The sequence below is a fragment of the Pezoporus flaviventris genome, unplaced genomic scaffold, assembly GCF_033815535.1.
Source record: "Pezoporus flaviventris isolate CSIRO_AGI_PZ_B2104156 unplaced genomic scaffold, CSIRO_AGI_Pfla_v1 ptg000097l, whole genome shotgun sequence".
NCBI lineage: Eukaryota > Metazoa > Chordata > Aves > Psittaciformes > Psittacidae > Pezoporus > Pezoporus flaviventris.
The window spans coordinates 6,851,331-6,865,857 of record NW_026892645.1 but is presented as its reverse complement, the minus strand read 5'-3'; the positions used below and the strand labels follow the sequence as shown (position 1 = coordinate 6,865,857).

Here is a 14,527-nt window from a genome sequence, read left to right as displayed (position 1 = left end):
GCAGCACCAGCAAGAGTTCTGACCTGTCTTTCTCAGCTCCTGTAATCATATCCACATCTTTCGCAGGGGCATTCGTAATTGAAGCAAGTTTCTGCTCAGCAGCTATTCTCAGAGCTTTCTCCTTCTCTGTCATTGCAACAGCTTTTTCCACATCTTCTTGGGCAGCTTTAAGATCCTGTAATTAAAAAACACACGATCCTGATGCCTGTAAGAAGAAAATGCTCACAATTTTCTTTCACATATTGAAGTTTCTTCTCCCAAACATATGTTGGCATGTTTAATTTAGCAACTTTTATCAAGTAGTTCAAGCACTTTGAAAATGCTTCTGAACTCTTTATGGTTTAATCTTGAAAATGCAGACATTTTTCATGGTACATAGAAAAAGGGAAGTTTGTTTCAAAGAAATAAAACAAATACCCTGATAGCAAAACCAGAATTAAAACTGGCCCAATGCTATGGTTTTAGATTTAGCCATTATAATTTGGCTTTGTCCCACTGTCCTCTCACTATCATAATAAATAGCTACACTTACAGAGGTTAAACAAGAGCTTTTTTATTCCATCAGAGATGAAATTAATATTCCCAAACTCACTGTAGCTAATTGGAACTCTTCACAACATCATTTATAATATTTTGCAAGAACTGATAAAGTCTGAACCTGACCTTTTTCTCTTCAACAGCAATAGAATGGAGATAACACCCAGAGATTCCAGTCAACGTCCTCTAGGTGACCCAACTCATAGGGAAGACCAAATAACCCCATGCTTCTCCTACATGAAGTTTGTTTCAGATCTTCATTTTGACATTGTAAGCTTCTCTACTGTGCTCACTGAATTGTGCTTTCTATGAAACAGAAGCCTCCTTGTAGCCTAACAAGTAATTCCCCTCTCCATTTCATATCTATACTACAAAGCATGTCTCTTTGGGGGAGCTTGAGGAAAAGGTCCTTCACCCCCAGACTTCACCACCCAACCCCTTTCCTGACAAGCTGATCTGTCAGCACTCACCTGTCAATCAAAACCTCTGAATTAAGTTAACCTTTGTTAGTGTTACCTGGGTCTGTATCATTATATGGTGCTACATAAACAAGTGACTAAAACTACTCTGCAGTGTTCACATTCATAAGCATAATGAAATTTATATCGGAGGCCAACGCTATCTCCAGGCTACAGAAAATGCTGTATCACCATGAGATTAAGAGTATTTGGCCTTATACCTTGGCAGAGCTGGGAAACACCAGTCCGACTGGCTGGTTTAGTACAGAGTAAGTTATTTAGGAACTTCTCTACCAATGCAATAGCATGAAGAATGCTTTGAGAAATCCCCATTCCACTAAACTAAAGAAAGGCTGTGGAGATTCCCCCCTTCTCCTGTCTGAAGGACCTCACTGCTTTCTGAATACTGCTAATTCGTGATAGAAAATACCACCAGGGGACCACTACTAATACCTTCCATGTCTAATTCATTCTTTAGGAAGGGAAAGCATACATTGACATGTATCCATTTGTGCTATTCCTGTTTACTTCCAGGAAGAGCAGCAGACCTCTATCCCTCTCATAAACACAGCTATAAAATCCCACAAGTCCAGTGAAGTGCACATAGTCAATGATGCAAAACAACCCTGAGTTTATGTATTTCTAGAACTCGACACAAACATTTCCAGCACAGATCACTCAGTATCACATTTGTTCTTTACAAGAAATTGAACTTCTTCCTTCTAAGCAAGCAGGTTATTCATGCAGAGAAATTTGGGGTTTTTTGGCTTTACACTACAAAAGGAGGAAACACGAAACAATTCCCCTGTAAATAGGCAATTTAAGCAATGGCTTGACAATAAATAGAGGAATAAACTGTCTCAACCACAGAGAGCAAGGAACTCAAAAAGCCATTGTTAAGAATAACCCTCTGTAACAGGAGAATGTTATGCAAAAAGATATAATAACAGCAGAAGCCAACAATATTTGGCATAAAGGTCCATCTAACAACAAAATGCAAGAGGCAGAACAGAGGGAAGCACTCACTGGTTCACCTACCCAGAAGCTGCCATAAGTAGGTGGGCTCTCAGCCTATAATGAGCACACAAGAGTGGAGATACAGAAACCCTCTAGAAAGAACAGGCACTCTATAACCTCTAGGAAAAAACAGCCATTCTATGGAGAGGCTATTTTTCCAGGAAAGCTGAAAATACAGGTAGATGACACTATGAAACCTCAGACAATAGCACCAAGGCAGTACTGATTCCTAACTGCTCCTTCCGTTTCAGTCACCCACCTTTTCCAGCAAGTTTATTCTGCTGGTCAGGATTTCTTCCATTTCTTGCACCTTCTTTTGTGCCTCTTCTTTTACACGTTGCATTTCAGCATCACCACCCTGGGCCAAGCTTTCAACTGCCTTACTGAAAGGTCATAATATAGATAGAAATCTCATTACATAACAAAGTGGAAGTCATTTAAAGTGAGACTGGCTAGTAGATTACACACAAGCGTCTACCACTTCATCTGTACCTTCTTGTCACTTTAAGGTTAAATACAAACATCTACACACTATATAGCAATGAGTTCCACACACAAGCCTTGTCACAGTGGATAACCAACCACTTTTTCATCATTCATATAAAGTGTAATGATTCCTTCATATTTTAAGCTTGCAAATACAGTATCAAGCCTTTGGCAGAGATGTATTTTCTACTGAAAGCAGCACTGGAATAAAGTCAAGTTATACAGCTGCCGAGATGTCTCCAACTGCCTTCTCAGTAACTGTTAATACCTTGAAGGAACACAACAGCTAGCGCTTCCTTACTAAACAAAGGATGACCACTTGGTTATGACTGCTCCCTACGTTTTCTGAACTTGTGCAAGGTTCCATTCAAAGCCCAGCAATAGCCTTCAACAGTTACCTGAAGAGACCAAACAAAAACTAATATGGTCTTCAGGATCTACCTGAAATTAGGCTCCTCTGTGAAAAAAAAGGCTAATTGGTAACAACTCAATGCCTTATGTATTAGGCCACACAAAGAGAATCAGCTGAAACTGAGCTTGTTTAGCAGTCAGCAGCTGTCAGTCACTACCAGGTTAGTTTTGAACGTGACATCTAGAAAGAAGCAGTTTAATAGACTATTGTCAGCCCTACTCATCCATTCCCTCTTCAAAGCATACTCCACCCTGCCCATCCTGTAAAACAATGTAGCATTATAATTTTTAAATAAATAATACTTATTTAGAAAAGAGGTTCTAACAGAAAGGCAGGAATTTGAGGTGTATTCATGTTGATATCATTAAAACCCACAAGACCTATTCTAGATTAGCTCTGAACTGTTTCCTAAGCCTTTCTGAGAACCATTTTGTGTCTTCTCAATCCAGTGCTGTTAAAATAACCTCCACCTCTTCACCTGTTGAGACAATTAAGCTCTTAGCTTGACTTCTACAACAGGCATGCTAAGCCATTCCCAACTAGGGAGTGATTTATGTACCTGAAAAATACAGTAACATGAAGGAGATCAAAGTCACTCCATTCAGTGTAAGTAAATTAACATCACTGCGCATTTAAGAATTCACACACGTGATTTCAGTAATAAATGAAATAACTGTGTGATAAGTGCCCTTAAAATACTACTTTTGGGGATCCTCCTATTCCTAAAACATTAGGAAAAAAAACAGCAGCAAGATCTTGGAAATCCTAAGTAACAGACATGAAGAAACACACTGGAACTTACGAGGCTTTGATAAGCAGCTTCTCTCTCTCCTGCAGATCACGCTTCAGACTTTCAATCTCAACTTTCAGCTCAATGTTCTAGAACAAAAGAATTAAGGTGTCTGGGGAGAGCTCAGAGGTCACCCTACCCAAAAGTTATTGGCAATGTGTAGATGACTTTTTTGTTTGGACCAGCAAATATATCAGTGGGCTAAGAATAGCATAGAGATATTCAAGCTTTAAAGGACATTTTGCAAGGTTCAAGACTTTCAGAGATCTCAGAAAGCATTTAGGACCACTGTATTAAAGCAAGAAAAATCCCCTACACACACTTCACTGTAACGACTGGTACTGCAGATCAGCATAGGGAGCTTTCAATGCACGTTTTTTCTTTCACCTAAGATATATTTTGTTTTCTTTTAAAAACCTGATTGTATCAACTATGGAGATATTTAATAATCTCAAAATTACTTTGTTACAGCCCAAGAAAACAACTCAGGACATAAGTACACGTTGTACAAAGAACAACTGCAGGTTTACAGACACCATTTCAGCAGGTTAACCATTACAAGACACCAGCATAGAAGACCAGGACAGAACACCCACCAGGAATGTTCAGTTGAAACCATGACCTAGCTAAACATTAACATATAACTTCAGTCTCTTGGTGCTTGTTGCAGTAGTTAAGTTTCCATCCTATTATGGAAAAGGGATCTGATGCAAGCACCTGTTGTATATAACATGGCACTGAATTACCAAAATGATTTTTTTCCCTTCTAGAACTCGGGCACCACCAAAGGTGCTTCCTATCATCTGCAAACCTGAAATAATGAGGATGTAAAACATACCACTTGACTCTTCAAACTTCTTCAAACTTATAGAAGCCAGTTTCTTCCACAAACTGACATAGATTTCCTGAATCCAGTACAAATATGCATTCTTTCAGTTCAGAGCAATAAAACTGGAAGCTATACACAACCCTAATACAACTTCTACTTGCTTTAAACCACCTCCAAATAGCTGAACTGACACCTGATAAACCCAGGAAAGAATAGAGGGTGAACTGAACTGCCTGACAGTAGAAAGCAGAGTAACTACATGCCAGACTCACAAGTGTGCTGCTGCTTCTCTTTCCCATTCAGTACCTGATCTGAGTAGTACAACTACCAAGGATTCATAGCCATTCAGGGGAAACATAACATCTTAGTCTGTCCTATAACTACGGACACTCGTGCATTTGAAACTCGTTTTTCCACACCTTACACTGGTTCTTTTAATTTAGTTATTACTGGAAAAGATTAGGCCATAAGAAAACAAACTCTTCAAAAAGATATACTATTAAATTCTTCTAAATGCATACAATTTTGTATATTTCTTCAGTGGGACCATCAAACTTCTGCTGCATTCGTTCCTCCAGAAAGTATATACGAAGCTTCAGGTTGAAGTTCTCTTTTTTCAGATCAGTGATTTGCTGTGAAATAAGAAAGAAAAGGAGAAAATTATGGCATGCGTTTCAAACCAAGTAAGCTAAAGAGTGAAAACTACTACTATTTAGGGTTGCTCTCCACAGTGCAAGATTGGAATTCATACAATCATAGGATCAACTAGGTTGGAAAAGACTTTCAAGATCATCAAGTCCAACCATTACCCCAGGACTGCCAAGTTCACTACTAAACCATGTCACTAAGGGCCTTATCTACACTGGATACAGCTAAACATATACTTATGTGTGGGTGATACACATACACACATACATATATATATTCAAATTGTGAAGGTGTTAATACCAGCATATGACATCCAAATGAAAATGAAACATCCTTCCCTTCAAGATAGCACCACCAGGGAGCTGAAAACCCTCTGAGCTCTTCAGTGGGTTTCCATCTTCTACATCTTTAGCACCCATCACATTTTTCTCCTACCATTCCCCATCTCCATTCCTCACCTGAACAAGAAGAAATCCCAGCCTACCCCTTCAGAATGCTTTTGGGTTTGTTTTTTGTTTTTATTTAGGTTTTAAGAATGAGAGGCCCATAGGCACACACATAAATTTATATGTTTGTGTAAGACGTTATCATTTAGCTTGTATTTAGTTTTAGCCCTGCAAAACTCGGAGACACCAGCAATTAAGCAAATAATTATAAAAGGGTATTGTTTAAACATATATAAAACACGCTGCTGTGCAGACAGTGCTTTTTAGAACATTCCTTCTTTAAGTACTAAAATACAGTGTGACTTTACACAAAAAGAATCCAAGAGTTTGAAGGGGTTTAAGTCTAAAAATATTAAGTAGTTCTTTCTTTCATAAGAAAGAACTTGAACAAAACAAGACATCGTGTTGAAACAGAAGCATTTTCTTGGCAAAAGCATGGGCTGGCAGCCTACTCGCAGGAAGAAAAGCCACAGGCACACAAAGCACGTGTGCCCAATCGCACACCAATAAAACCTTTATCCCATCACATATTTCATAGTGCAATTCTTTGGTTATGGTTTTTACCCTTCCTAGTAGAAGCAGTAACATAGTTGATGGTTTCATTAAAGAAAGAAGTCTCCCTCTAAATTTCTTTTAAGGAACTAAGCATAAAACATTCATTCAAATAAGCCCTGTGTCCCCTGCCAGATGCTTTCAGCAAAAGGAAATCTAATATGTTACAGAGCTACTAATCAAATATTTATGTAGGCTCTCCCAGAACAGCATTGTACCATTTGTGAGAATTATTAGCAATACAATTCTTCAAATATTTGGCTTGTGAAACCTAAAATGATCTTCTCTAACTGCAGAACCTGTATCTGCAGACGATTCTGCAGTTCAGTCATCTGCCCAGCAATGTGCCTCAGCATTATTCACGCTGGGAAATATCATCCAAGGCTTTGAAAATACCCTTGACAACATCAACTCAACGGCCCATGCACACATCCTAAAGAAGCCTGTCTTTAGTGGCAATACATATAAGTTAACTTGACCCTTGTTTCCCTACAATTCCAACTGGATGATCCCAAACAGTAGTGGACAAACTTGAACTATGCGCACTGTAACTGCATAAAGCATAACACCTCAGGAGTATAATGAGGCATCTTGAGTAACTGCAATGACTCTTTCAGAACATTCAAACGGATGTAAGCATGAAAACAATGCAACTTTGTACTTGAATTCACGTGACTGAGCCCAACGCAGAATATTGCTCAGAACTAAAATCCTTATTCAGAGTAAGGAAAGACATGAAAGCCCTTCTAAAGCAAGGCTGCACAACTGTGCTAGATCTTACATGTCTTGCTGGCAAGCTCAGCTCTTTGTTCAACTCATGAGAGCAGACCTTGCAGCATTTGGTTTGGGGCTGTTGGTTTTGGGTTTTCTATGCTGTCAGTAGGTTATTCCTAACAGATAGTCCCTGTTTGTTCATTCAGAAATAGTCCAAAGATGCTCTGCAACTGTATTAGTTGAACTCCTTGTTAGAATTCACTCATACAACCCAGTCTGAGTCAGAAAGAAAGAAACAATTTCAAAAGAACTCAGTATATCTTAATTCTGCTCACATGTATTTCAGTGGCAATAGAATTAAATCAGAGAGCTTAAGGGTACTGTTTTCAAAAGGCAAACAAAACAGACTACGCAATCATAAACCAAGCAGTGAAACAAATGTTGTCTCTGACATTCAGTTGCTCAGAGGAAAGTTAATTCAGGCAGGCTACAATTAAAAAGTTATAGCTTAATAAAAGACAACGTGTAAAATGTGAGCAAGTTCACGCTGCAAAAGGATTTTAATGGCAATCATCTCAACTTAAGCATTTAAAGACTCAGTCTTAATTCCTTTCTGCATTTTGATTTCTGTATTTAACAAAGGAATGAAAGAAGAGAAACAGCAGACTGTTCCTGGAAAGAAAACCAGAACAAAGCAATACACTCTACACAGAATACTCTAGACAGCATGGTAGCAAACATCACTTGCCTAGCTTGGTTTAGCTCCTTTCCAAGTTCATAAAGCCACTTTTATGGCAAACAGCATCTGTCAGCAGAGGCCGTGGCTTCACAGCACAACACAGGGTTTGCCAGCAGAGGCCATTTTAACAAGACAGCAAAACTGAAAGTGGGTTTGGGGAGGCAAGAAATGAACACACATATACTATGACATAGTTCCCTAACTTGGTACTAATGTCCTTTCTACTCATTAACATCTAGTAATAACAAGGTCCTCAGTTAGAGATGTCTTTCACTTTGCCCACGTATTTACATGTTCTATCACAAGGTGGTTCCCCCAATATGGTAAGAAAGTGGGACAGACTCTAAATACTAACAAAATCTACACCTCTGACATCATCTAGATCAGCATCATCTCCAGGATATGGAGATGGTTCATATATAATCCTTTTATAAGCATAAAAGGACCTTTTCTACATGGATCCACCCTTTAGCCCATTCAAGGCTCAGTATACCCATCTTGTTCTCTGAACTGCAAGGAAAGGAGCCCACTCCTTTCATTACTTCCTTCTCATACCTTGTATAAATCACATAGCCTCAAAGATCAGCAAATTGATGCATTAATATAAATATGTATACACGCACACAAACCACCTCCAGGCAGGAGATATCAGGAGCTTTACCTGCTAGTTCAGATTTGGTTTAAAGTGGGATAAGAACAGGCAGTCCAAAAGAGCATTTAAACACAGCTGTAGTTGAATGCTTAGTAAATAATTAAAAAGACAATGATGGTAAATGCTCCCTTTTTCAAGTTTAGTTTTTCTGCCACCAGAAATCTTAGACTCAAAAACATGAGAAATATCTCTGTGTTTAATAGTGCTTAATGGGTTCTTCTTCCCTTACTTGAATGAACGTTTGAGCTTCATTATACTGTTGGCAGCCATAAAAGCCCATGAGACGTTTAACAGCTCAGTTTAACATAAGGGGTCTGTACACACGAGGAACCCAGAGACACGTGAGGGCACCCCTTCCCCTCTACATCACACAAAACAAACAACAACAGATTTTTTCCTCGCTCCGATAACATTTTCCCTTGTGCAAACGAGCACTGCAGATAATAAACCACTTGCAAAATGTATATGCTAGACTGAAGTCTTGGGCATATATCACAGTAAGGTATTTTAAGCACATACGAATGCCAAGGCAAGAGTCTTCCAATGCACAAAAACAAAAGAGGAAGTGAAACAGACACAGGCCAAGGCATTTCAAAAGCAGCTTTAAATCCTGACCAAACAGCAAAGCTTCTGCCTTAGAGGGACATAAGGCCACCAGAAACTGAAAGAGTTTAGAAGCAGCACTCATTTCAAACATAACAATGCTACACAAGGTAACAGCAGCTGCAGAAACACACTAAAAACTGCAGACACTCGACACATCCTAAAGATAGCAAGCCACAGCCTTTATCTGTAGCAGTCATCTGAGCATTTTGATTGCCTTCCCCTCTACAGTTTCTTCACACAGCCATAAGAACTTGAGTTAAGCAATTTAAAGCTGAATGCAGCGATACCCCAACCAAAGCAGCATTCAGCAGCTATAGAAGATTGGCTTATTCAGTTTAAATAACCAATGCAATTCATATATGGTTTTAAAAAAAATCTAACGTCTTCCTTTGGATTTTAGTAAGTGCCTAACTCAGTTTTATCTATAGAATTATCACAATGATACCAGACCTTTACAACAAAAGCATTCCAAGCAGAATCATACATAATTACATGGTTAAAAAGTATTACACACAGTTAAATGAATTAAAACCACAATTCCTCTACTAGCCTAAATGAAAATAGGCTTGACGATCCCTTGAAATACATCAATTGCAGACTTGCAAGCCAAGTTCTTATGTTTCTGGTGATTGCATGAATTTTCAAGCAGAGGGTGCCAATTTTGTTTCATAACTTCAGAGCAGCAGTTGGCTGGTCTCAGCAACACGTTTTTCCCTCTGTTCTCAAAAGCAATACTTCAGAAACAGAGGTTCAAAGCACAGCCAGCCAGTCACACCTCTAACAGACGAACAAGCCTGACCCAGGGAGTCAACACTTGATCCAGCATGTTAGATATATCTTGGCCATAAATATATCACTGAGTCTTATAGTAAAAGTCTGCTTACATTTTCATAGTCCTTCATGGTCCGAGCTCTAGTTGGTGAGACTGTGTCTTCTGCCACATCTGGTAACACTAGATATTTAAGAAGACAGAACAAGTTCAGACAGCAGAATCTCTAAACTGGGCTTCAAGTTGGAAACAGCAAAGGCCTAGCTAATCTCAACATAGTAAAAGTACACCACCTTTGGGGAAGTGAAGGAGGTGTTTTTCTTGCCCCTTGTTCACATTAAATGTTAGGGCTAACTAGTTAGTACCTAGATTTCCTTCTGATCACAGCAAGTTCTCTACCACTTAAGCGCCCTAGTTACAAATTGAGCCATTTAAACCAAGATGTGCACTGAAATCAAGCTATGTGAGGTGCATTTTCAATACCAAGTCCTCAGAGCAACTAGAGGAGTCCCATATTAGAATTAAGTCCTGTTAAAGCATCAGAAAGCAGTTCAAATCTCAGTACCTTACCGGTAAGAGGACAGGGCTTCACCTTAGACATGGGAAACCACAGACAGAGGAAATGACCAGTATGTAAGTTTCTAAAGCATAATTTACACGCACTTAAAACCTCCTTTTGCACACACATTCTTTTAACATTGAACTTGCTTCCACTCAAATGTGTGAGAGCAAACTTTTAATAAGAATAATGAGACTGTGTAAAACACTTATCTTCAATGTAAAGAAGAGGTAGCTGAGGACTGATTCTCATACTAACCACAAGAAAATACTTCATTTAAAGCAGTCCCCAAATTGCTATGCAAGGTAGGGCAACTTTGAAAATAACCCCAATAACAAACAGCTTTCCTAGAGCACAGGCCGAATACAACAAAGCTCTTTGGCAACATGGGTATGTTTCTTACATGTGTTTCCTTTCGTGAGCAAACAGATCTTCATGGTAAACCACAAAGTCTTAGTTTCAGTTACCTACTTCATCTACACAATGAATTCAGCCACGGTATGTTGCTGGATACACGCATGTAAAGAGAAATCAAAACCATACACCTCAAATGTACCTAACGCAACAGAGAACAGTTAACACCACAGCTAGAAGGCTTCAGAGCAGTACTTTGCAGCCATTCAGCTTTAGAGTGCTTCAAGCAAGCCTCCCACACCTCAAGATGAACACAGTTACATGGCTATCATATAGAAAACTGTCCTGAATTGACGCGTCTGTTCAACAGAAGGAGGCTTCTGAATATGTGAATAGGTAAAAGCGAAGCTACTGAGTCCAGAGCAGGCTACTTCAGGCAGGAAGTAACTCTGAAGAGCTGAACTGGAAAACCTGATGATACCCAGCATCCAATTTCCCTAAAACTAAGCACAACATGAAAGAGCAGTATTGCCTTGCTGGATATTGTAAGTGTTTTAAGTACACGCTTCACAAAACCACTGATCATCTTACGTAAGACTAAGAGCCATCATGACCACAGGCAACAGAGCAGACAGCGGTAACTGCAGCAGTTGCTGGCGGTTTAGAGCCTTAAAAAGACATAACTTACAAAAAGCTGCATCACTTGAAGGCATTTACTGACTTTTTTCATAGATCACAAAAGGGTTTGTGTTGGAAGGGACCTTAAAGCTCATCCAGCTCCAACCCATGGACACCTTCCACTAGAGCAGCTTGCTCCAAGCCCCTGTGTCCAACCGGGCCTTGAACACTGCCAGGGATGGGGCAGCCACAGCTTCTCTGGGCACCCTGTGCCAGCACCTCAGCACCCTCACAGGGAAGAGCTTCTGCCTAAGAGCTCATCTCAGTCTCCCCTCTGGCAGGTTAAAGCCATTCCCCTTGGCCTGTCCCTGCAGGCCCTTGTCCCAAGCCCCTCTCCAGCCTTCCTGCAGCCCCTTTAGGCACTGGAGCTGCTCTCAGGTCTCCCCTTCAGGAGCCTTCTCTTCTCCAGGCTGACCCAGCCCAGCTCTCCCAGCCTGGCCGCACAGCAGAGCTGCTCCAGCCCTCCTGCATGAGGGCAATTCCCAGACCCGGAGGAGCACCGAGCCCCGGGCAGAGCCGGGCGGGCTCCTCCTCGGGTGCCGCGAGTACCTCACCGTCGCCTCCCGCACCGCCCGCCTCCCATCCTTACCGTCGCCGCCGGCCGGACCGGGCTGGGGATCGCCGCGGGAGACGTCCGGCAGCTGGGACACGCTGAAGAAGGATGAGAACACCGCTGAGGACAAGCGCTGGGGGTCCCGTCCCCACGACCCCCGCTCGGGGCCGGCGGGCCCAGCCCCACCACATGCACCGGCGGGATGCAGGAGCCGCGGGCCCGGCGCCTCAGCGCCCCCCGCCCGCCTACCTGCCCTCAAGCTCCACCGGCAGGGTCGGGTCGTCCCCCGGCAGCGAGTCCATGGCCCGCGGGTCCCGGGCGGCCACGGCTCCGGCTCCTTTGTACGCGGCTTTGGCGGCTTCGCTGGAATTCAAACAGGCGCAATCGCTTCCGCCATCTTTGCGTCGACGGAGGTGAAGCCGCTGAAGCCACCGCGGGTGAGGGTAGGGAGCGGGCGTATAGAAACTGAAGGGGAACCGCCATGTTTGGTGAGGGCAGTGGCTGAAGTGGAGCGGGTAGGCGCCATGTTGGCTGAGGGCAGAGAGGGGCGGGGTATGGTGGAGACTGCCAGCTGGGCAATGGGGGAGAAAGGCGTCGGGCGCCATCTTGAGTGAGGGAAGCCAGGGCGAGGTCAGCCAGACGCCATCTTGCTTTCAAAGGGGAGACAGGCGGCGAGGAGCCGCCGTGTTTATTGCGGGCACAGTGGTTGCCACCTTTGTCGAGGGCAAGCCTGCCGAGTCCGCGTGAGAGGTGGCGATGGGATGGGGCTGAGCAACGGGGCATTCCCCGCCTCTCCCCGCCGCCTTCGGTCCCAGAGCTCCGCGTTTGGAAGAGGCTTTTGTGGGGTGCGGCGGGCCCCACGCCGCTGCCAGAGCCGCCGGAGCCGATTGTTTCCATGTCCTGCTCGGCGCCAGCCCTCTGTCAGGCTTAGAGAGAGGAATAATGACGGTTTAATTTCCCATTCCAGTCACTGTTCTCTGTAGCTGGCAGGGGTGACAATCCGCGAAGCCAGCTGCTGTCAGCACCCAAACAGGACGATCTTGAATCAATCGGGGGGGTGTAAAGCAAAGAGCTAAGCCTTGCAGCTTTCCCACTTTTGAGCGAGAAAATGGAATTATATTGAACACTTCAGGCAGCTGGAATGGCAAACTGGCTTAAACACTAACAATATGCTTCCCCCAGGGGCTGTGTCTCTCAGGGGGGCCCATGAGGGTGTCAGGAGCGGGGGGAGCTGCTGCCTCCATGTCCCTCACGCTCTCCACATTCTCTTTTAACTCGTTATTGAGATTGAAAGTTCCCTGCGACATTCACAACCAGGGCATGGTGCCAGGACTCACCCAGCGTTACCTGCAACATGAGGAAGCCCATTGCAGGGACCCACAGCAGCGGCGATGTGCTTAAGGCACACGGTTTGGTTGCCTCTTCCGTACGGACTGTGTCAGGTTTCAGTCAGTGGCATCTGGGTTATCGCAAAGGGATTCGTACCTGGCCAGGAACTAGGCCACAGGTAAGGGCTGCCCGTGGGTATGGCAGTTAGGTGGGTTTATTTGCTCTTGTAAGAGTGGGTAGGGGCAGGACAGGAGGAATGGCTTTAAACTGACAGAGGGGACACTGAGATGAGATCTTAGGAAGAAGTTCATCCCTGGCACTGTCTAAGGCCAGGTTGGACACAGGGGCTTGGAGCAAGCTGCTCTAGTGGAAGGTGTCCCTGCCCATGGCAAGGGTTTGGAACTGGATGAGCTTTAAGGCCCTTTCCAACCTAAGCCATTCTAGGATATGATTATTCCAAAGCATCATGGTGCCCTGTTCACTCCATTTTCTCCGTGAACCCTTCCCAGTTCTACTTGCTATTCAGAACAGATTCAAGCCTGTAAAATGCACTAGACTGGTGATAGTGGCCATTGCAACCACTGGATGTGTATGACCATGAAGGGCTTCCCATCCCTACTTCTGTCTTTCAACTTTATGTGTACAAGTGCATGATGGAGCAACTGTAGGTGCCCCAAACCACCAGGAAACACCAGGCACTACTTAGCACAAGTAAGCTTTTAATCTCCTCTCTATCCCATTGACCAAGCCTAATGATTTGCATTCAGGGTCTGATGACCTTAAATGTTCAGTCATTTCAACTCCCCCATAGGCCCCTGAGAGACATTTATCACCTTGTGTGACTGGGTCCCCTTCTGCTGAGCTGAAGTTAAGTTTGCAAAAGCAGGTCTGCCATACGGCACCAGGGTGCAATCAATCAGTCTGAAACATGGCTTTGCTCCTTTACAGAGCGGATCTTCACAGAAGGAGTGAGCCCACTTGCTAGGAGGATGGTACCAACTGGCTCACGTTTCAGGTTACCGTAGTGTGTTACGTATTTGATACATGCCATTAAATCAGCATCCATCAGTGTTTAGTACAGGACACGTTATTCACTGCCCATGTGATGCGGGCATGGCACCTTTGTGTCTGCAGAGCCATGATTTGTGTCGCAGCCTACTATCTTTCAAAAGGAAATCAGCAGGATCCTTGTGGTTATCACATCATGAAATGGTTGGTTGGTGGACAAAGGCATATAGATATATAGATGTATATATACACAGACACGATGGAAAACTTCCCTGGCTATCTGCACTGCCCAGTCTGCAGCAGCACCAAGAAGCTGTGAGGGGCATAAGGGGCTGAGAAGTGCATTGTTTAGAAGCACTTAACAACTTGCCTCCTGGTAATCTGCTTAATG

General features: G+C 43.1%; 1 protein-coding gene across 1 annotated transcript in view; it reads right to left on the bottom strand.

Annotated features, from left to right (window-relative positions):
• Positions 1–12,340, bottom strand: part of CDK5RAP2 (CDK5 regulatory subunit associated protein 2) — an 80,246-nt gene extending 67,906 nt beyond the window's left edge. Inside the window, 8 exon segments of the mRNA XM_061476624.1 lie at positions 24–175; positions 2,272–2,395; positions 3,713–3,789; positions 5,051–5,161; positions 9,771–9,838; positions 11,836–11,897; positions 12,049–12,256; positions 12,259–12,340. Coding sequence (XP_061332608.1) covers positions 24–175; positions 2,272–2,395; positions 3,713–3,789; positions 5,051–5,161; positions 9,771–9,838; positions 11,836–11,897; positions 12,049–12,256; positions 12,259–12,325 — 869 coding nt within the window. The 5' untranslated portion in view covers positions 12,326–12,340.
• Positions 12,341–14,527: the final 2,187 nt, after the last annotated feature.